Here is a 24249-nt window from a genome sequence, read left to right on the forward strand (position 1 = left end):
TCTCGTGGTAAGTTGGACCCTCGCTCCCTCAAGTGTGTTTTCCTTGGTTACTCTCCTACTCAAAAAGGGTATAAATGTTACCACTTCTTCTCGTAAGTGGTTTGTGTCCATGGATGTTACTTTCTTTGAGTCCCAGTCCTTTTTCTCGTCCTCTCCGGTGTCACTGTCCTCATTTCCAGGGGAGCCTTGGTGTGAAGTGAATCCTGTGCTGCCTATGGTGGACCCCGTTAGTCCTGTGGTTCCTATAGTGGACCCAGTTGTTCTTGCACCACCCTCTTCTACTGTGCTTCCTATGGTGGAACTAGTTGTTCTTGCACCACCCTCTTTTACTGAGACTATAGGACCCAATGTCACCAAGGATCAGAATGGGCATGTTTATGACCGGGACATAGACAGACAACAAGTTCACTGGATACAAGGGACCACTTCTGCTCCTCCACTGCCATCTCCTGCTTCTAATGAGAACCTAGGTAACTTTGAATCTCTTGAGTCCATTGATCTTGATGTTTCTATTGCCAAAAGGAAGGGTGTGAGATCTTGTACTCAACATCCTATCTCACAGTTTGTATCCTACTCTCATTTGTCATCCTCATATAGAGCGTTTGTGTCTAATATTTCCTCTGTTAGTATTCCTAACCATTTTCAGGATGCTCTTGCTACCTCTGAGTGGAAACTAGCCATGATTGAGGAAATGAAAGCACTTAGGAAGAATGGCACTTGGGAATTGATTGAGTTACCTACGGGCAAACGACCTGTGAGATGTAAATGGGTATATACTGTGAAACGCAAAGCAGATGGGTCTATTGAGCGTTACAAGGCAAGACTTGTGGCAAAAGAGTTTACTCAGACATATGGTATTGATTATCAAGAGACCTTCGCACCTGTGGCTAAGATGAATTCAATCAGAGTACTTCTCTCTCTAGCTGCTAATCTAGATTGGCTGCTTTATCAGTTTGATGTCAAAAGTGCCTTTCTCCATGGTGACCTCGAAGAAGAGGTATATATGGACATTCCTCCTGGTTTTGAGGATCATCAGACAGAAGGCAAAGTATGCAAGCTACAGAAGTCATTATATGGTCTCAAACAGTCTCCAAGGGCTTGGTTTGAAAGATTCACTCAGGTTATGTTTAAATATGGCTTCAAACAGAGTCAGGCAGATCACACCTTATTTGTGAAACATTCCTCACGTGGTAAGACTACAGCACTTATTGTTTATGTTGATGACATAGTTCTTACAGGCAATGATAGTGGGAAAATACCTCTGTTGAAGAAATATTTAGCTAATGAGTTTGAAATCAAAGACTTGGGAAGCTTGAAGTATTTTATGGGAATTGAAGTTGCTCGCTCTAAGGATGGGATATTTATCTCACAGAGAAAATATGTGCTTGACCTATTGAAGGAAACTGGGATGCTTGGCTGCAAGGCATGTGCCACTCCACTGGAACCCAATCAGAAATTGGGGGATGATGAAGGAGGAGAAGCTGTTGATAGGGGGAGCTATCAACGATTAGTGGGTAAGCTCATTTACCTATCTCACTCCCGTCCTGATATTGCTGTTGCTGTTAGTGTGGTTAGTCAGTTTATGCATGTTCCTCATCAGATTCACTTTGAGGTTGTCATGAGAATCTTGAGATACTTGAAGTCTACTCCTGGTAAGGGTTTTTATTTTTCAAAGTATGATCATCTTCGTGTGGAAGCCTATACAGATGCTGACTGGAGTGGATCAGTAACTGATAGGAGATCAACTTCAGGGTATTGCACTTTTGTTGGAGGCAACCTGGTTACTTGGAGGAGTAAGAAACAGAATGTGGTTGCCAGGTCAAGTGCAGAAGCTGAGTTTAGAGCTATGGCACAAGGTGTGTGTGAACTTTTATGGATCAAGTTATTGTTAAGTGATTTAGGTGTTGATCAGACGGACTCCATGCGGTTATACTGTGATAATAAGGCCGCCATCAACATCGCTCACAATCCAGTTCAACATGACAGGACAAAACATGTTGAGATTGATCGTCACTTCATTAAGGAGAAACTCACTAGTGGTACCATTTGTACTCCTTTTGTCTAGTCTGGTGAACAACTTGCTGACATTCTCACCAAGGGGGTTGGGAATAAACTATTTCATGACATGTTATGCAAACTGGGCATGAGAGATATCTTCGCACCAGCTTGAGGGGGGGTGTTAGCATATTATATTATTATCTGAGCCTTTTTTTTTTTTGGTTTGTAATTATTCTATGCCCTCAGGGCTCGACTTGTAATTGTCTCATCTTGTAAACCCTAATCTCCATTTATAAATAGGAGATGATAATCTATCAAACCCTAACCTGATTACTCAAGCTTCAGTAAGATATCCCAAGCCTCTTTTGTGACTTCACAATTGCAAATCCGACTAAACTCTTCAGGTGTGACAGCGCAAAAGAGAGAATTGATAGCTTTACTATTCCAGCTACTATTTTGGTAATCAATTGTGTCCCACTTTTCAATTGGTTTGGGGAAAGTTACTTCATCAACGGTAATTGTTGGTTCGGTCCACCCATTCATGACAGATTGCCAAACTTTTTCATCTATAGATTTTAAAAACGATCTCATCCAAGCTTTCCAAAAAGAATAATTGGATCCGTCAAGTAGGGGTGGTCGAACCATAGAATTTCCCCCATGAATTGAATCTATTATCACAAATCAAATAAGATCTCGTTCTAAAAGAATATATATTTTTTTAAAAAAAAAATAGAACAACCTGCTCTGATACCAATTGAAAAATCTAGAAATCCCCTAAATATTGATTTGTGATTATGTAACAATTTTAAGCAGTATATGCTGGAAATTTGTGTTAATGCATACAATATGATAGTGGTGTTGGTGGTAGATAGTGGCATGTATAGAATATGATAGTGGTGTTGGTGGTAGATAGTGGCATGTATAGAATATGATAGTGGTGTTGGTGGTAGATAGTGGCATGTATATAATATGATAGTGGTAGATAGTGGTAATATATAATATGTAAGTGGCATATAATGGGTTATAATGATGTTTGTAATATCTCCTATATAAGGAGTGTCATTTGGTCTTGTAAAATAAGAAGTTTTGAATATAACAGAAATATATTCCTTCTTCCTCATATTTTCGGAGTTCTTCTTCCTCATATTTTCTAAGTTGGTATCAGAGCAACAAAAAACGCAGCAGCCCTAAAACCGTCATAGCCATGTCGGAAGTCACGTCCGAAACCACTTCAACCCCTGCCGCTGCCATTCCGGTGAAAACGTCCAACTCTCACTCTGTCCAAATCACCACCATCCGCCTAAATGGTGATAATTTTCTCCGCTGGTCACAATCTGTCCGGATGTATATCCGTGGGCAAGGAAAGATCGGTTACATCACTGGTGACAAGAAGGCTCCTGCTGTTAATGATCCGCTGTTCGACAGTTGGGACGCTGAAAACTCCATGGTTATGACATGGTTGGTCAATTCCATGGAGGAGGATATAAGCTCTAATTACATGTGCTATCCTACTGCACAAGAATTGTGGGATAATGTTAGTCAGATGTATTCTGACCTAGGAAATCAATCTCAAGTTTTCGAATTAACTTTGAAGTTGGGAGAGATTCGTCAAGGAGATGATTCCGTCACCAAATATTTCAATTCGTTGAAAAGGTTGTGGCAGGATCTTGACATCTTCAACACATACGAATGGAAATCGGTTGACGACTGCAACCACCACAAGAAAACTGTGGAAGACAGCCGTATTTACAAGTTTCTTGCCGGCCTCAACATTGAGTTCGATGAAGTGCGAGGAAGAATTATTGGCAGACCTCCTCTCCCATCCATTGGCGAAGTATTTGCCGAAGTCAGAAGGGAAGAGAGCCGAAGGAGCGTCATGCTTAAGAAAAAAGGTACTGGTGAATCAATTGAAATTTCTGCTTTAATTAGCGATGCTGCGGCCAACAAGGCTGCAAATTACCAGCGCAGGTTTGATGATAAGCCACGGGTCTGGTGTGATTTTTGCAACAAGCCTCGCCATACACGCGAAACGTGTTGGAAGATCCATGGCAAACCTGTCAACTGGAAAAGCAGCAAACAAGGAGAGAAGAATCGTGGCTTTCCTACCGCTAATGAAGCCGATTCAGGTCCCTTCAACAAAGAGCAGATTGATCAACTCTTAAAGCTGATAAAATCCAACTCCTCATCCGGTACTCCTAGTGTTTTGTTGGCACAAACAGGTAGAAATCCTAAAGCCTTCTCTTGCCTAAACTTCTCTCCGTGGATCATAGATTCCGGTGCCTCCGATCACATGACTAGTTTTTCCCATTTATTTAGTACCTATTTCCCTTGTTCTGGTCATGACAAAATCAGAATAGCCGATGGTAGTTTTTCACCTATTGCAGGAAAAGGATTTATTAAACTAACTGAGAAAATTAATCTCAATGCTGTTCTTCACGTCCCCAATTTAGCCTGTAACCTTTTGTCTGTCAGTAAACTATCTAAGGATTCTAATTGTCGTGTTACATTTTTTGAATCCCATTGTGAATTTCAGGACCAGAACTCGGGGATGATGATTGGGCGTGCTAGGATGCTTGAAGGTCTTTACTACTTTGATGAAGTACTTGTTAGTAATAAAAAAGCTCAGAGCTTTAATAGTACTAGTTCAATCTCTGTTCGAGAAAAAATAATGCTATGGCACTATAGGCTAGGACATCCTAGTTTTCTTTATCTGAAACATTTATTTCCAGAATTATTTAAAGGGATTGATTGTTCTTCTTTTCATTGTGAAAGTTGCATTTTTGCAAAATTTCATCGCTCTACTTATTTGCCAAAACCTTACCAGACTTCCAAACCTTTTTATTTGATTCATAGTGATGTTTGGGGCCCTTCTAAAATCACTACTCTTTCTGGTAAAAGATGGTTTGTTACATTTATTGATGACCATACCCGCTTATGTTGGATTTATTTGATGAATAAAAAATCTGACGTGAAAAATTTATTCACAAATTTTTACAATATGATTGAAAACCAATTTCAAACCAAAATTGGTATTTTACATTCTGATAATGGAACAGAATATTTCAATGAGCAGTTGGGTGAGTTTTTGGAAAAAAAGGGGATTTTTCATCAATCTACATGTCGGGATACCCCTCAACAAAATGGCATTGCAGAACGAAAAAATAAACATCTACTTGAAGTTGCACGTGCTATAATGTTTTACATGCATGTTCCTAAATATTTATGGGGTGAAGCAATTTTAACAGCCTCTTATTTGATAAACAGGATGCCTACAAAGGTGTTAACATACAAAACACCTTTCGATTGTCTCAAAGCTTTTTTTCCTGACACGAGGTTGTTTTCTGATTTACCCGCCAAAGTTTTTGGATGTACTGCCTATGTTCATGTTCCTAGTCAATTTCGTTCAAAACTTGACCCCCGTGCTATAAAATGTGTTTTTTTGGGTTATTCCTCAAACAAAAAGGGGTATAAGTGTTTCGATCCTCAAACCAAGAAATTTCATGTGAGTATGGATGTGTCATTTGTGGAAACAAAATCCTATTTCCCCAACACTTCTCTTCAGGAGGAGACAAGTGGAGTAGAAGACCGTTTTTGGGATATTTCTATCCCGCTCCCCAATGTCATTTATCCTACACAAAAACCACATCTGTCTGATAATGATCACTTAGGAGAACCAAGTTCTATGGTGCCTAGTCAAGAAGATTCTTGTTTAGGGGGAGAAGTACTACAAAATGATCTAAATCCTGAGCTTCAGGTTTATACTAGGAAGCGATTTCATTTGAGGAATAATGACCTGAATGTCCATCCTAATGACCCGAATGTCCACCCGAGTTCTGGCATCGAAATTTTAGGTAATCCTATTCCTTCTATTTCCGACCTTGATGTTCCTATAGCAATTAGGAAAGGTGTCCGAAATTGCATTAAACATCCTATTGCAAATTACCTCTCCTATCAAAGACTGTCTAAAAACCATAGAGCTTTCACATCTAGGATTTCACACTTGTTTGTTCCAAGAAATATACAGGAAGCATTGGATGATCCGAATTGGAAATTAGCAGTCATGGAGGAGATGAATGCTTTAAGGAGAAGTGGTACTTGGGAGATAGTTGATCTACCCAAAGACAAGAAAACAGTTGGGTGTAAATGGGTGTTTACGATAAAATGTAACGCAGATGGAAGCGTTGAGAGATACAAGGCGAGACTGGTAGCTAAAGGCTTCACTCAAACTTCTAGGATCGACTATCAGGAGACGTTTGCTCCTGTTGCTAAAATAAATTCCATCAGAGTACTGTTGTCTCTTGCAGTAAATTCAGATTGGCCTCTACATCAACTTGACATTAAGAATGCATTTCTCAATGGTGATCTTGAAGAGGAGGTGTTCATGAGCCTACCGCCGGGATTTGAGCAGAGACTTGGAAGCGACAGAGTATGCAGATTGAACAAGTCATTATACGGACTCAAACAATCACCAAGAGCGTGGTTTGAACGCTTTGGGAAGGCAGTTATCAGTTGTGGCTTCTCGCAGAGTCAAGCAGATCACACAATATTTTATAAACATTCAAAAAACAGTAAAATTGCAATTTTGATTGTTTATGTTGATGACATCATTTTAACTGGTAATGATGAAGCAGAGTTAGCAGCCCTCAAAGAGAAACTCGCAAAAGAATTTCACATTAAGGATCTGGGAGCCCTCAAGTATTTCCTCGGAATGGAATTTGCAAGATCCAAGGAAGGTATATTCGTTAATCAGAGAAAATATGTTCTTGATCTCCTTGGAGAAACAGGTATGCTTGGTTGTAAGATGGTGGAGACTCCGATCGAGCCTAACTTGAAGTTACAAGCTGCTAAGGCTGAAGAAGTCAAAGAGAGGGAATAATATCAGCGACTTGTCGGGAAATTGATTTACTTGTCTCATACGCGGCCTGATATTGCCTTTGCAGTCAGCATGGTAAGTCAGTTCATGCACTCACCAGAGGCAGAGCACTTTGAGGCCGTTTATAAGATCTTAAGATATTTAAAAGGAACTCCAGGGAGAGGCTTACTGTTCAAGAAACATGGACATCTTCAAGTTGAAGTATACACAGATGCAGACTGGGCAGGAAGTGTTACAGACAGGAGATCAACATCCGGATACTGCTCCTTTGTAGGTGGGAACCTAGTTACATGGCGGAGTAAAAAACAGAATGTGGTAGCTAGAAGTAGTGCAGAAGCAGAGTTCAGAGCTGTTGCCCATGGAATCTGTGAAGTAATGTGGATTAAAAGAATTCTTGAAGAATTAAAGCTTTCTCACCCGACACCTATGAAGGTCTATTGTGACAACAAAGCAGCTATATCTATAGCTCATAATCCAGTTCTACATGATCGCACAAAACATATAGAAGTGGATAAACATTTCATCAAGGAGAAAATCAATGCTGGCATAATCTGTATGACCTACCTTCCAACAGGTGAACAATTAGCTGATGTGCTAACGAAGGGACTACACAAGAAGCAATTTGATAAGCTGACTAGCAAGCTGGCTATGGAAGATATCTTCAAACCAGCTTGAGGGGGAGTGCTGGAAATTTGTGTTAATGCATACAATATGATAGTGGTGTTGGTGGTAGATAGTGGCATGTATAGAATATGATAGTGGTGTTGGTGGTAGATAGTGGCATGTATAGAATATGATAGTGGTGTTGGTGGTAGATAGTGGCATGTATATAATATGATAGTGGTAGATAGTGGTAATATATAATATGTAAGTGGCATATAATGGGTTATAATGATGTTTGTAATATCTCCTATATAAGGAGTGTCATTTGGTCTTGTAAAATAAGAAGTTTTGAATATAACAGAAATATATTCCTTCTTCCTCATATTTTCGGAGTTCTTCTTCCTCATATTTTCTAAGTGTATATAACAATCCCAATCAAACAATCAAGACAAATCAACACAACGATTTTAACGTGGAAAAATCACAATTGGACACCTCCAACTGTGATTAAAAAACCACGGGCAACAACCACAAAACAATCCACTAAGAAGATTGTTAAAATTGATGTATTATTGATTGATATATGTTATATTTTACAAATGGTGAGGGGCTCCTTATATAGGAGATGTAGTGGAGTAGGTGGTAGTAGGTGGTAGTAGGTGGTAGTGGTAGGTGTGTAGTAGGTGGTAGTAGGTGTAGTAGATGGAGTAGGTGATGGTAGGTTTTAATAGCCCCCGCAAACTCAAGGGGGATAGGAACTAACCAACTTGAGCTTGGAGAGAGTAACAAAATAAGAAAATAATCTGAAAAATAAAAAATGGATAGGAGACACTGTATGGTCGTGTCAGACCGTTGTAGAAGACTGTATGGTTATGGCAGACCGATGTAGAAGACAGTTTATGGGGTCATGTCGGACCGTTGTAGCAGACAATGTTGTGACAGTTGTTGTGACAGTTTACGGAGTCTTGCTGGACCCTTGTAGAAACTAACCGGAATCAATGTCGGGACAGTTTACAGAGTCTTGTCGGACCCATGAAGGAGCTAACCGGAATCAATGTCGGGACAGTTTACAGAGTCTTGTCGGACCCATGAAGGAGCTAACCGGAATCAATGTCGGGACAGTTTACAGAGTCTTGTCGGACCCTCAAAAAGTTGCACCCTCAAAAGGTGTGCCCAATCTTTCAAAAGGCGTGCCATCAAAAGGCGTGCCCAATCCATAAAAAGGCGTGCCATCAAAAGGCGAGCCCAAGTCATAAAAAGATGTGCCGGACATGATGGCGAGGCGCGTCACCACATTGGCTTGCGCGCCCGTTTTGTCGTCTGGCGTCAAGTGGCGCGCGATGCGCGGATCGGCCCTGGCTATTTAAACCAAGGTTGAGGCGGAGGCTGTGCAAACCAGTCTGAAACCGCTGAACATTTTCAGTCTGAAATATCTGAATATTTGCATTCTGAAACATCTGAACAATGGCCTCTTCTTCCCGTTCAGCTACCCAGAATATGGCCTCTTCGTCCCGTGGTCTACTCACTCTCTTTCCCGACCTCAACGAGTCAACAAGAGAGATAACCAGTGTGGTTGCCAGTGAACCTCAACCAAACACCTCGGGTTTTGCTCTGTTGAACTTTCCGATGCGGTCTGTGGAGCAAAAAATGGCGGTGCAAACTGATATTGAGGCCAATCAGTATACTTTGAAGTCATGCGTGGAAACCATGACTGCGGTCACAAACTTGTCGCACCGGCTGCAGAGTAGGACAAATGAGGTGCAGCAGTTAAACGCCCAACTGGCTCTGCTCCAGCGCATGTATAAGGATGCGCGAGCAGAGATAAGTGTGCTAAAGGCAGAAAACAAGGAGCTGAAGCGGAAGGCCACCGTTATTTCCGATTTGGAGGGCCGCCATATGCTGTAGTGGAGGAGCAGGGAGGAGGCAACTTGCTTGGTGGTCTAGGAAGCATGGAGGCTGGGCAGTCACGGGACAATCAAGAGAAAAGCAAGAAGAAAAGACCCGCAGCAGAGTAGAGAAGAAAAATCCCACTGTGGGTGCGGTTGTTTTGTTTTTTGTTTGTTTGTTTGTTTGTTTGTTTGTTTGTTTTTTTTTTTTTTTTGATGTAAAATGGTGATCGGGGTGAGTCCCGATATGAATAAAATGAGTTTGGTGTGCATGATGAATGTTTTTTTTTTTTTTTTTTTGAAAAAGTAAGGGAATCGAATAATAAAAAAATATGGAGATAGTGATGAAATGATAAGCATGGTGATGATGAATATATAATAATGAATAAAAATAGAGCACCAATTAAGTTTTATAATGAAAAATAAAATTTGGGCGGTGAATGGGTGTGATTAAAAAAGAAAAGTGAATTGGGTGTGCCCCTTTCTCTCTCTCTCTCTCTTCACGCGTAACCCACCTTTTTTGCCTCTCTTTCTGTATCAGCTTCACTTTGATCTTATTCTCTCTTACGGAAAAATGGTGAAGGAAACAGAGTACTAAAATTTGGGCGACGAAGAAGGCTCGGACCAAGCCAGCATCAACCAGGAGTGGGTCCCAAGGACGAGCCGCAAAAGCCGACTAGAGCGGACCTCGCGGATGTGGACGGTGAATCGGAGGAACTTGATAGGCCAGTAGATTAGAGCGGCAGTGACCATGAGACCCGGGTAAAGAGTGCCGCCGATGATGCGACCTAGAGGGTACCAGCTCTCGGAATCGAACCAGTTCCAGAACTCGTAAAAGCCCGTCTCGGTCAGGAACAGAGTGGTCCTGTAATTGAAGTAGGGATCGAACTCGTGGATCATGCTCTCGTAGCGGAGGACGCTGAAGAGACGACTGATGAAGGCGAGGACGTAGACGAGGCCGAGGATTGTGACTCGGATCAGGAGAGCCTGCTGAGAGTACGGCTTTGAGGTCAGGAGGGAATGTACCGTGGAGGTCTAGGCCTTCGAGAACGAGTCGCGAGACTCGGTTTTGGTGACACGAGACGCCATACCAAGAGCAAGGATCTGTGGATTGGTTCCATGTGTTGAGCTTGTTGAATGGGTCTGAAGCTCCTTTGAACTCTATTAATGGCTCTATGTCTGGGTTTGAAGCTTTGAGGAGAGAGAAATTGAGGAGTATGAGAAAGAGAAGAAAATATGGCTTCGTCATTGTTGGTCAGAAACCAGAGAGGGAGGATTTGGGCAATGATGGGAAGGTATGTGTAGAAAATAAGCGGAATAGGTTGAGGTCCGGGGGCGGCCAAGGCGAGGCTGCCACCCGCCGGTGAAGCGGAATTACTAGGTTCTCAACCTTGCTCTGATACCATGTTAAAATTGATGTATTATTGATTGATATATGTTATATTTTACAAATGGTGAGGGGCTCCTTATATAGGAGATGTAGTGTAGTAGGTGGTAGTAGGTGGTAGTGGTAGGTGTGTAGTAGGTGGTAGTAGGTGGTGGTAGGTGTAGTAGGTGGAGTAGGTGATGGTAGGTTTTAATAAAGATTTAAAGGAATTACACAGGTATACTCTCAATTACCTAGCGAATCCACGTCTAATTGAACCAACCTCTATGTGTCTCTTCCAACTCCGTCTTCACCTCGGAATTGTCTTTACGATGAGCCACTCCAGAATCCACCGAAGCTTCAGGCTCAAATTCTTCAGAATCCACCGAAGAACAACTCTCTCTCTCTTGTGGTTAATAAACAAAACCTTTGATGTACTCTCTTTAAACTATGAGTTGAATACTCAATAAAATATCAAAGAAAGGACCAATGTCATCGAGACTCTCCATATTACAGTAAAATTCTCTAACCCAACTGAGATTTTGAGGACCCGAGAAGGAAAGTACCAACAATGAATCGTTACTCTTGTGGTTTGACTTTTCTCTGTGATTGTTTCGCTACTCTTGCCGGAGGTCTAGCTATCCGATCACTACGAGGATTAACTCTAGCTCTGTGGCCTCTCAAGGATTGCATACACACATTCTTTTTGTGAGCTCTCATGCTTGTTTTTGAGTTATGCATTCTCATGTAGCTTATGATCATTGATTGGATATTATCTGATTTGCTCATGTTTGTGTGGTTCATAATTTCAAAATGTGCAAGTTTGCAGGCTTCATGGTTTGTGGATAATCTCATCTCAGTGTTACAGTCTTGCAATTATACTCCCCTCTGTTTTACAGGTCGCACTTCTCTCTGGTAGTCGGTTTTGTTTTTTTTCTTTCAAAAAAAAAAAAGGGGGGTTGTTTTGAGATTTGGGGTTGTTTTTGTCCCCGCTTGAACGGAAACTCTTACGCTCGAGCGTGGATCTCATTAATCCAACATTTTGTGCAAAGTTTTGTAGATCTGTGAGGTCGTTTTTGGCGCTCGAGCGTCCATTTTCTTGCTCGAGCATAGCCATGCTTGTTTTGGCTCACTCTCAAGCGTTCAATAACACGCTTGAGCGGGCTGGTTTGCTATAAAAGGTTTTCCCTTGTCTCTTCAGTTTATTTTTTCCCCAAATTCGATCTCTCTCTCCTAGGGCTTCTGGGCGATTCGGTGTTTTGTTACTATTTGGACTATTGATTGGTGATTCTTGTACTTTTTGATCATCTAAGGTTAGTTTTTCTTAGATTTTGTCTATTTTCTTCTGTTTATTTGTTTTTTTTTTGGTTGTAGCTTGTTCCTCTCATGTTCATACTCCATCGTTGTTCGTGGTGTTTGAGTTTTGTTGGTGTTTGCATCTTGTTATGGCATATTGTGCTTTGGAATATTGAGTTGTGTTTCAGAATTTCAATGCATTTAGTTCTAGTTTTTATTTATTTATTTGATCTCTCTGGGTATAGTGGTTATGGTCCCTATGGTCTCCTTGGTTACTTGTTTATTTGGTTGCCATATGATTCACACCACTATTTGACTGTCTAATGTTTCTAGATTTATATATGCTACTAATGTTTTGTTTCTCTTTTTTTTTTTTTTTCTCTCTCTCTCTCTCTCGGTTTTAATTTTTGTCTTGGGTTGGGGGATTAGTGTTTATTCTTTTGGTTTAGTCTTGGTTTAGTCATGTCTTCTTCTAAGCGAAAGAAGTCCACTGCCACTCGACCCTCCTTTAACACAGACCGGTTTCCCTCAGCTGATAAAGCCAAATTGTTTAGAGAGTCCTATCCTTCTCGCACTGTTCATCTCAAACGAAATGTTCTACCAAACACCTTTGAGTCCATCTGTATCCGTCCACTATTTGATCCTTTGGGTGGGGAGTTGGTACTTTCCTTCTCGGGTCCTCAAAATCTCAGTTGGGTTAGAGAATTTTACTGTAATATGGAGAGTCTTGAAGACATTGGTCCTTCCTTCAAGATTTGGGTCCGGTCCAAATCTATCAGTGTCACCACTGATCTCATTCGTGAGCTTTTAGGAATTAGTAAAGTCTTCCTTATTTTCTATCCTTTTCCTGTGAGACCCACTTGTGATTTTAATGAGGTGACCACTGCTTTATGTGGTACGTCTCGTCCATGGCTCCCGAGCTCATTGATCAAGCATAATGAGCTCCTTCTCCAGTTTCGGTTACTTAATCTTATTGTGTGTGCCAACATTATTGTGACCACCCATAGCTTGGAAATAAACCAAGAATAAGGTTTTGTCCTTCATTGTATTGCTCACCATCGCTCCAGTGACCTTGCTACCTTGATCATTCAGAAGATGGTTGTTGCATTTGAGCGTAACAACCTTGGTCTACCTTATGGGTGCCTCATTAATCGGCTTCTCGCCAAGTTTAAGGTTCCCTCGCTTGACGAAGATGACTTCGCTTCTCCTTCCTGGCCGTTCACCAAAAAGACTGTCTCACAGAGTCAGTCTCATGTTAAGGGGGTTTCTGCTGGGGTGGGTAGTTTAGGTACAGGTACTGGTGATGCTGTTATGGCCGAGGAGGTTGAGTTTGATGCGGCTATTGCCGATGAGGCTGGTGGTGAGGGGGAGCAACCACCTCTAGTTCGTACTATCCACGGCCAGCTCCATCATTTCGAGCAGTCTGTTATTTCTCATTTTGATTGTCTTGAGGGCTGGGTGGATATTTTCGAGGCCAGGCTCACGGATCTAGAGACTACTGTCGATACTCGGCTCACTGCATTGGAGGCCTCATCTAGGCGCATTGAGGAGTCCGTTGCGTAGTCTTCTGCTCATTTGTCTCAAATCCTGTCTCTTCTCCAGATGCAGTCACCTCCACAACCACCAACTCAGTGATCTTTATTGCACAGTCATCTTTTTTGGCTAGTTTTATTCTTACACAGATATATCTTTTGTTGCACTGATTTCTCTATTGTTTTTTTCCTTAGAAATGTGGTGGGCTTCATAAGTCTACAAGTTTCCAATCAACTGATCAAGCTTGAGGGTATCAACATTTTGAACCTCCTCAATAGCTGTCACTTTTGATTGGAACCTCTTAGGTAAAGACCTCAAAATTTTTCCAACCACCTTGGCTTCAGGGATTTTTTCACTGAGTGTGAAACAGGAATTCACGATGTCTCTAAGTTTAGCATAGAAATTATCAAACGTCTCATCATCACGCATAAAAAGGGTTTCAAAGGCAGAGGTGAGACGTTGAAGTTTTGACCTTTTAACAAAAGTACCCTCGTGAATCGTTTCAAGAATGTCCCAAGGCTCTTTTGCTACCTCACACGTGCAGATACGATGAAACTCTTCAGGTGTGATGGAACGAAAAAGGGAATTGAGAGCCTTATTGTTCCAACTCGAGTTTCGATAATCGAAGGCGTCCCATTTAGCAAGGGGTTTAGGAATATCAACATCATCAATGGTGACAATAGGTTCACTCCACCCATAGATCACACAGTGCCAAACTTTCTCATTGCTAGATTTTAAATACGCTCTCATACGAGCTTTCCAATAAGAATATTTTGTACCGTCAAGTAACGGAGGTCTATGGGTTGAGTTACCTTCGCAAATTGAATCCATATCACCAATCACACGAAATCACACTCCTATAGTTTTGATAAAAACAAAGAGTGACCCGCTCTGATACCAATTGAAAAACCTAAGTGATTCGTGATTAGATCAAGATTTAATTGTTTCAATTCCCAACCAAATAAAACTCACAATCTAAATCATCAAGCACGTATGAAAGTGATTTAGATTGTTGTTTCAAAAACAATGAATCGACACAAACGATTTTTTAGGTGGAAAAACCACAATTGAAGCACCTTCAATTGTGATAAAAAATCATGGGCGAAACGATACAAATCAATCCACTACTGAAGAAAGAAAGATTACAGAGATACCAAACAAATTACCAGAACCGCTTCCTATTTGTCTTCAAATCTTCTGTATGTCTTTCACTACAACCTTCCCATGGAATTGATTAGCTTGATGTTGAATCCACAACATCAATTGTCGGATAAACGACTACACAATGCATCAAACTCCTTTGATTACTTTGTGCTTGAATCTTCGAATTCCACCAAAGAAGAATACTCTCAAAGAAAAATCAAACAAACTCCTTGGTGTGTGCTTATTAGAACATGAGTTCAAACTCAATCAAAACATCAAGGAAAATCAGGAAAAATATCCCAAAAGAAAACCCTAAGACCCTTAAAGATCTAGGAAAAGTAACCCTAGAGTTGGAGCAACAAGTGTTTTTATAGAGGCAGAGATCGCGCGGTTCGCTCGAGCGTGGGAATGAACGCTCGAGCGGGGACTCTATATCGCGTGTTCCAAGCGAGGGTTCACGCTCGAGCAAAAGATCACACGCTGGAGTGTAAAAACATATCACTCAGTATTTTTGCAGACACGCAAAATACTGCGAGTGTAAACTCCGCTCGAGCGTCACTTTGCCTGCTCGAGCGGGAAGACTAAAAACTGGAAGATTACAACTCGATTTCAACTCAGTTTTTCCATGGAATTTGACAACAAGAGTCCTAACAAAAATAATAAATCTAGATGTAACCACAGTTACTCTTTTAAAATGGTTCATGGTTTGAATTGATAAACCGTAATCGACAGGACTAGATGTGGCCATAGTTGATACATTTCTTGAAGATGGCTCGTGAATCAACATGCCAAAATTGACAGTAAATAATTTATGGTACAAACATACTCCAAGAAGGCAACGAACAAGGCCAATCAAGTGGCCTTCTAGTAGAACGAATTTTAACCCAGATTAGGGAGGCTTTGTTAAGCCTCCACGGGGAAGAACACCAACAATTGTTAATTGGGTTAAAAAGCATGATTGATGAAGGCCTTCCAACAAATCAAGGCCAAACCAGGGTCGGTAGAGAAAACCCACAAAAAGGGATGGCTTATGTCAATTTATTCCCTATTAGGGTGAAAGAAAATATATAATTTTCTCCAATAAGGCAAAATGTTGGAGTAGCGGGGCAATCTTCAATCTCAGAAATCCCCGCCGATGAAGAGGTATTTCAAACTCCTCTACGAAAAAAATATAGTGAGAAATGGGCTAATGCCAGGATGGCTATTGTGACGGCCCAAAATTTATGAGCATTCTAATATGGTTTAAATTTGAAAGTTAATTTAATTAAGTGCTTCTAATCATTGTCTCCAAAATGCTCATCATCAATTTTAACAATGGAAATTGCAATTATCAAATTAAAATCCCAAAATAAACTTAAAACTTGTCTTAGGTTCCGTTTGGTAGAGCTGTGGGAAAGTGATTATAACTTATACCTTAACAGCTTATAGCTTATAACTGTGAATATAAGCTGATTTTTGACTTATAAATTAAGTTTCTCCTCCCCCACTCAAAGAATAAGTTGATTTTTGACTTACAAAAAGTTATAAGCTGTATTGTTAAGTTGAACCAAACACATCGAAATAGCTTAAATTAAGCTAAAAGCTGAAATAAGCCCTACCAAACAGGGCCTTAATATATTCATAATTAGAAAAATAGCTTAAAAACTATTTTTAGCTAAGGAAAGGTTGATGGGGCTTGAGCACGCTTCAAGTTAGCCAAGGCTGGCCGTCGCCTTCGTATGTCCCCACATTTCCCTAAGCTTCCTCTGTACCTGGCATAATACAGCATGAGCTGCGAAGCCTAATAGGATACTATGACCTGAAACTATCCAAACCTATCCACCTTGATAATAACAATCACAGATAATGCATATAGTGTAATAATAGAGTAGTAAATAGCACTTAGTAGACAGGCAAAATAAAAATACTAAGCATTAATTATAAAAAATAAGAATAAGGACATATGGAAACAGTTTATCAATTATAGGAATTATACCAACCTTTCTTTTTAATTCCCATAGAGTTAGTTGATCATGTATACCTAGGTCACTACCTGCGGAGCACCATTTCTACTCAATCACTAAGCAATGGTTACCTGCAATTCTGACTCCCACTTGGTTATATTTAAAAACATTACTGCAATAATTACCAATGATGTCCATACACTAGGGCTTCGTACCTAAGTTGTGACATCACAGTCTGCCCCATGGGAATGGTTTGCCAAGGAGATTCACCCTAATGTGCCACCTGCACAACCAACCTTATATCCCCTAATACTGATAACAACTATTGTTTGTAGTTCTTCCTGCCATTTTCTGCATAAATGGTGTTATTATTAATTGATTTTTATTTATTTGTTTTATAAAGTTGATAGAAAATTAAGAGGATATATATGTATGTAGCAGTCCAAGTTAATACACAAGTCTTTAAATAAATTAGTACTCCATTAATAAAAGAAAAGATGCCCATAAATTAAGAGGATATATATGTATCGCCATTTCCATTGTTAAAATTGATGGATGATGAAGAGCATTTTGGAGACAATGATTAGAAGTGCTTAATAAAATTAATTTTCAAGTTTAAACGTTATTATGATGCCCATAAATTTTGGGGCATCACAGCTATGGGTGGCCGATTTAGATTTCTAACCACTGTCGGTAACAAGCCAAAATTATTCATGAGTTCAATTTATTATTATTATTATTATTATTATTATTATTTTTTATTTTTATTTTTTTATTTTTTTGTAAACATTGTTCATAATGTCAAAGTTTATGAACATGCAAGGCTATTTGGTATCATGTCATCTATTTGTCTGCACCAATTGTGGATTTGTGGCTCTCATCAAAAAATTAATTATGGTGACATGGTTGACAAAATGACTGTGGTTGGAGTGTTTTTGTTCATTTTGTGCGATGCACAGTAACAATGGCCATGAATTCACGGTAAATTATTTTTATGTGAAAACAAGCATTTGGCTAAGTTGGTCAATCTACACAGAAAGTTGCGACAGATAATATAGTATAACTAGTCAATCGCTTATGTTGGATGTCTATTTCATTTATGTATGTGTACAATACACAATCACTTTGTGCACTATGCCAAAGGCTAGGTGTGTACCCAATCTTTCCTTTCCCAAACACACATTAATATGTACTATTTGGGTATTGTTTTATGTGTACAATACGCATATGACAAGAAGTAATGGCCACCTGCTTATTAAAGTCATATTGACATTTATGTCTTTGATGCTAACTCCACCAATTTTAATTTCAAAGTCATATGTTGGCGAAGAAAGGCCACAAGTTGTGTTGAAATATGGACACTATAATTGCCGGAAAATAGTAAGGGACAAGAGGACCTTCAAATGTGTGTATTGATCCATTCTAATTATATAAGTTGACAATTAATTAATTGTCAAGTAATATTTATTTTTGGGATGACTATGTAGCCCTTCAAGAATTCAAGACGCCTCATTCTTAAAGAGTTGAGAAGGCATTGTTTGCACCATAAATTATTTCTTGTTGATTCATGAGCCATCTGCAAGAATTGTATGAACTATGGTCACATCTAATCTTGTTGATTGTGGCCGATCAATTATGGTCTTCGATTCAGACCATGAACCATCTTAAAAGAATAATTATGGTTACATCTGGATTTATTACTTTGATTTTAATTATTGTTGTTGTTGTCATAGTGTAGGACACTTGGCACTCCATTAATCAATTGGAGAAGTTATAAGAGAAGTTATGAAGATTGAAGGGATGGAGGACAAGTGGCAAACCAAGAATGAAGATGGAGAATGTAGGAGGTTATTGGTGGTTATTTCTCACATTTTTTTATAAATAGCCTCTCATGGTTAATGTAAAAGGGACATTATCAACAGCCAGCACATCAACTTAGCATAGTTTAGTTTAGTTAGGAGTAGTTCATCTTAGTAGTAGTTTCTTTTAAGGGCAAATTGCATCAGTAGTCCTTGTATTTTGCCCTTTATGTCATTTTGTTCACTATAATTTCAATTAGCTCAATTTTGACCCTTAATTTTAGATTTTGTATCAATTTAGTCCAATTGATAACACTGATTAGGGTTTTTAAAGAAAAATAATTATTGAATTGTTTGAGATTAACTCACTGTGTATAAATTTGTCTATAAAAGCATAACATGCCTCTTTTGTGCCCATTTTCCATAAATAAAAAAAACCCAATAACAATTGTAATCAATTGGACCAAATTGAGACAATCATAAATCCAAGGTCAGAATTGAGTCTATTGAGAAGGACCAAACTATAGGGAATACTATAATTTGCCCTTCTTTTAATCTTGTAATTTCAGTTCTTCACTTGTAAACTTCAGAAGTTTTAATATAATTTTTCTTTTTTTTACTCTTGTACTATATTGATTCCAAGGAAGCCCTTGAATCTTTCAAGGCAAACAGCCAAAACACAATTGGTTGATTGTTTGGTAAAATTGTTGTTAAGCCTATGTCGATTGGGCTTTAACAGAAATTTCATACTATGTTAAACAAAAAATAAATAGGGATTTTCAGTGTACCTTCTATGCTAAATAATCCCACAAAAATATCATCTTGCTTGATTACAAGGTTCCTCACCAGTATGCAAAACCTACACGTAGAGACTACAAGAACCTCTTTGAAGTTCCATACTCAAAATTCTAAGGCTCTTAGATGGTGGTCTTTAGAAATACAGACCAAGAGAAAGGATTTCACCCAAGAACTACACAAGCCACTCTCACTCACTTCTCATTTCTCTCAACTGTCTTCTGTTTTTTCTTCAATCGATTGAGTGGGAAAGGCCTCTATATATAGCTAACACAACATATACATGGCCAAAGGTAAAAGACAATACTATGCAAAGACATTATTACCTTTGATTTGACAAAACTACACCTCGTGTTGAGCGTAGGCAATGAGATAATCATTGTGTAGTCAGCCCTATGCATGGGTGACTAACCAACAGGAATTGATTTGCTGCAGGTAACCTTGTCTTGCGGCTATGCCTTAAGCCACGATCACATGGCTCTAGTTGCTTGGGTTTAATCCGCCAAGTTGCTTTCCTAATGGGTTTGGGAATAGTTTTTCTTCTCCAGTGTAGGTTTGGGAAGGTTACCCTATCTCAAAACCTGATTCTCTGCCATTCCTATTGTGGAGAAGTAGGTTTGGAAATATTCTTAAATCCTGAAGGACGTTCCTGATCCTCTGATTGCCACCTGAAAGAGGGATTAACACCCCGGTCGGGGGTGCCGGAATTAGCACTCCGACGGACAAGTTAGTATAGGTCTCTTGTTTGCTTGTGTCTTAAGTTTCTTGGGTCTGTTCTCACATACCTTTCTTTTGTTGATGTTCCTCTATTTATATTTGCTTTTGGGCCCTAGGGTCGGGCCCACTCTTAATCCATCGCATGATTGCTCATTCGGCCCCTTCTGTCATATGCCAATTCCCACTCGGCTTTTTGTTCAACTGGTTCTATGGCTGATTAATCTATTCGGCTTCGGGATCGTCCAAGACGAAGTCGAATATAATATATATTCTGATTTTCTTCAGATGCATTCGGCTTTCCTGCATGTACTGATATTCAGCTCCCACAATTGCCCCCCAAACATCCTACTAACACCAGTTAGTCGGCGTGTTTGGTTTCGAAAAGTCAAAAAATACGGCGGTTAACCTCATTCCAACGTAAGTGTCAGAATGCATACACTTTTTAGGCATCATTACAATTTCCCGCCCCTTCGTACGTTTTCTTCATTTAATGTGATTTGAAACTATGTTGTGCCTTTGAATGTATGTTTTTGAATACACAAAGTTTTTGGTTTGCCTTTCAGTATACCTCCTTCATTTCATGACCTTTGCAACTTCCTCCCGTTTCTCATTGTCTTCTCCATTTCTTGTAAGTTCTCTTCTCCTCCATTTCGAATCCCATTTCCTTGTTTGTTTTTAGTTTAGCATACTCCCTAAATTGGCTAGGATGGCAAAACACTTGAAAGCCCTTCTTTCTGTGAATCGAGTTTCTGGTTTTCAACGCCATTTTGCCATTCCTGACGACGTACACCTGTCACTCATGACAGAGAGCACAATTGATATAGAGAGGACTGATGAGAGTACAATTATCTTTCCTCTCCTATCAATTGCTGAGGGCGGAGTCCGTTTCCCTGTTCACCCATTTTTAAGGGCCGCCTTTCGCCACTAAGGTCTAATCCCTTCCCAACCTAATGTAAATTTTTATCGAATCATAATGGGAATTGTAGAGTTGAACCGACGCCTTAGGATCAATTTTGGTATCCCTGCTATTCGGCATTGTTATGCCTTGGCCAAATCTTCTGGCCGGCAAGGGCGCTACTTTCTCAAGGCTAAGGACACCGACCATCATTTGGTGACTATGCTTGCTAGCTTTGGCAAGCGTGTTGACGATGTCATGGTTGTTGTCCGAGGCAACTGGGAATTTGGCGAGGGCAAAGATCGCCTAGATCCTATGCTTAGACGAAAAGGCGAACCAGGTGACCGTGTAGTTCCTTACGTATATTTTCTATATATTTACCCGGCTTTCCTTCCATGCACTTATCGTTTTATTTATGCAGACAATGATTTGAAGAAAATTCTGGTTTTGGCCGATGACGCTGTGCTTGCGAAAATCGAAACCGCACTCCACAAGGCTGGCCCAAACATCCACCAAGCCACGAACCTTTTCTTTTATAGTTGGTTGAATGTCTTGTAGTTTTGCATATAACCGATGTGAGATTCAGAACCTTGTTTTCCACTAAAACAAACCATGAAGCTTATTTTTTTAGAGTTTGGAATGACTTAAGGCTCAATCGCTAACTGATGTGGGATTCATTAGACTATATCAATTTATTCAACAAGCCTATATTACTCTTAAGCATAAATTTATGAAGGGCATATGCAATTATATTAATCAGGGTTGGGATTGGGGACATGGGAGATCTGGGCGAGGTTCAATGGTTCATACCCTCTTGTATTGAATTCAAATGGGGATTCAACATTTGATACTATCACTGGCCCCATATGAGAAAAAATGGCGAAAAACAGGTCCTACAAAGGCAGGGCAAGGTGAGGGTAAATTGAGCCTTGCTTTCAATTAAGTTTTGAAGGGTTTTTTTTTTTTTTTTGGTTTCCCTCCCTTCTTTCCAAAATATTCTATAAATATTGTTTTGATCTATGAAGCATAGGTACTTCGAAAATGTTGCCGTACTCATACCGGGTACTTACTGGGTACTGTTACTCATACCAATAGGGTTGTATGCATGCTGGATACTCGAAATACGTACCAGGTACTTTTTATACATTCTTTGGCAATTGGGTACTTCAAGGGTAAGGGATTGGTACATCAAGAGTACACCAAGTTATGAGACATTATTGGAGATACGTTTAATTTATTAGAGAGTTTTGATTTATTTGAAATTGGAAATCCTTTATTTAATCCACCAAAGATGAAAGATGTATTATTCAATGATGAAGTTAATGGAAGTGAGAACTGAAGTTTTAAGTTTTCAAATTTCACTTAGCTCTTTTGGTTTTGTAATTTCTCCTTTTAGTTTTGGTATTGAACTTTGATTTGTAAATTGAATCTCAAACTTTAAATTATAAAAAATATAAAATTTATTGACGTACCCCAGCCATACCTGTATGTTATATTTTTTAGGTCTTGCCGTATCGGCGTACCTACGTACCTACGTACCCGTACCAGTATCTGTACCTGCACCCGTGCTTCATAGGTTTTGATCAATACTTTCAGTGATGGGATTTTGTGTGCAGATTTTAGATCCGAATAAAGGTGTTCGTAAAGTGATTCTCATTGTAGCACTTTTTGTGACATTTTTAGCATTACATATATGTGTGCTCTTGTCATCTGGACACTAATTCCATAAGTGCAGTTGACTTCATTATGTGTGTGTTGCATGATATACTGTTCAGTCAAATCCTTCTTTTCGAACTCTGTCTTGAGTTGATCACACAACTCAAATGAAACTAGAACTTTCATAGTGACCAAAGCAGAAAAGAAATCAGGCCTCAACTTTGTCAGTGAAAACCTCCCTCTGTTAACTTGTATGATGAGATGAGGTAAATGCCTTGAAGTTGTCAACGTTTGAGCCTAAAAGCACGAGATGCACTGCATGTGTGTGCCAATGTTTGACATGCCCAGGTCCCATCTATCCACGGAAAAATAATAATGCTAGTGGTAGTAGCAGTTGGTTAAAAAGCAAGGTTGTGAGCTTGTATTTGTGGGAATCAATGAGGTGTCTCCGAACCATGTGTCTAACCATAAGTTGCATGACTGTGAACCTTAGATCCAACCACCAGGTGCTACCATGGATGAGTTTTAATTTCATACATTCTGATGTAGAATAGCATTTGTTTTTGGATCTTGCGTAAGAAAGAGAATTTTTTCCCACTGTAAATTTAACGTTTCACATAATGACATAATGATTCATATTTGATCTGTTAAATAAGGCTTAGTTAAGACAAATTTCAATCCTTTGATGTTTAGGTTTTGGTAGTTTGATTTGGGATATCATTCGGACTATCTATGTGCATATGATACTTTTCTTAAGAAGTGACATTCTCCAAAACCTCATACGTGGATAGCAAAACAAAGAGAAACTTGCCTAGTTCCTGTACTTCATCAATCTTGTCGCTGTTTCTGGCTACAAATGATTATTTATTAACTTTGCTTCTTTGACCTTTTACTTTACTCCCTCTTGGTTGCTTGGTTATGGAGGAAAAAAAGGTAGCTAATAGTCATATTGGTCTGGCAAATTTATTAAAAAGAAAAAATGAAGAAATTTAAAGCTCATGATCAAGTGTTTTGGTGATCAGTTGAATCCAAAATTTAAACATTTTCATTGCCTAAATACAAGTTATTCTTTTTTCTTTTACCCGTAGTTTATTGTCTTCTAATGACTACTGCCATATTGTATGATGACTACTCTTCTACAGATATTTTGTATGATTCTTGGTCTCCAGCAATGACTGTTAGTTCCATCTGCATCAGCATTCTCTCCATGTTGTCAAGCTCCACTGTTAAGGTTTGATTTTAGATTTCTGCAGTTTAATGCTTTGATCATGTGCAGCATTCTCTCCATGTTCTCAATGGGTTTTGGCTTATGTCCTTGTGCAGCAACGTCCTACGGACAATGATCGCTATGTGAAGAACTGTAGGAAATCTCCCAAGGAGACACGATGGTGGTTCCACGACGATAAAGTGTAGTAATATGAATGAATGATCGGTCACAAGAACTGTAGGAAATCTCCCAAGAAGATTTGCATTTCAACAGTGTTAACGGCCGTTGGGGAGTGAAACAAACATTTTAAAACAGCTTCTGCTGTGGCAGTGGCTGGGTGTATTTGTAAATTAGTCATGTTCTCTTCCTGGGAATGAATGTGAAACCCAAGGCAGGCTGGTGTTATTTATGTTAGAGCAACTTCAGCGGCGTGTTATAATAGCTGTTTTAAGTTAAATTACAGCAAGATTTCTAAAAAATTCTTCAATGATCTGCCAAAGTTTATGCTAAATTATAGCATTGTCAAGCTTTTTACCAAA

At 39.5% G+C, this 24249-nt stretch overlaps 1 protein-coding gene across 1 annotated transcript in view; it reads left to right on the plus strand.

Moving 5' to 3' along the window:
- LOC114310466 (putative ubiquitin-conjugating enzyme E2 16) overlaps nucleotides 1-24249 on the plus strand; it is a 40690-nt gene extending 16441 nt beyond the window's left edge. Inside the window, exons 5-6 of the mRNA XM_028256443.2 lie at nucleotides 23646-23734; nucleotides 23827-24249. Of these exons, the coding sequence (XP_028112244.2) occupies nucleotides 23646-23734; nucleotides 23827-23916 (179 nt within the window). The 3' untranslated portion in view covers nucleotides 23917-24249. The remainder of the gene's footprint in view (nucleotides 1-23645; nucleotides 23735-23826) is intronic.

Source organism: Camellia sinensis, chromosome 6 (assembly GCF_055761805.1).
Source record: "Camellia sinensis isolate YWXY chromosome 6, ASM5576180v1, whole genome shotgun sequence".
Lineage (NCBI taxonomy): Eukaryota > Viridiplantae > Streptophyta > Magnoliopsida > Ericales > Theaceae > Camellia > Camellia sinensis.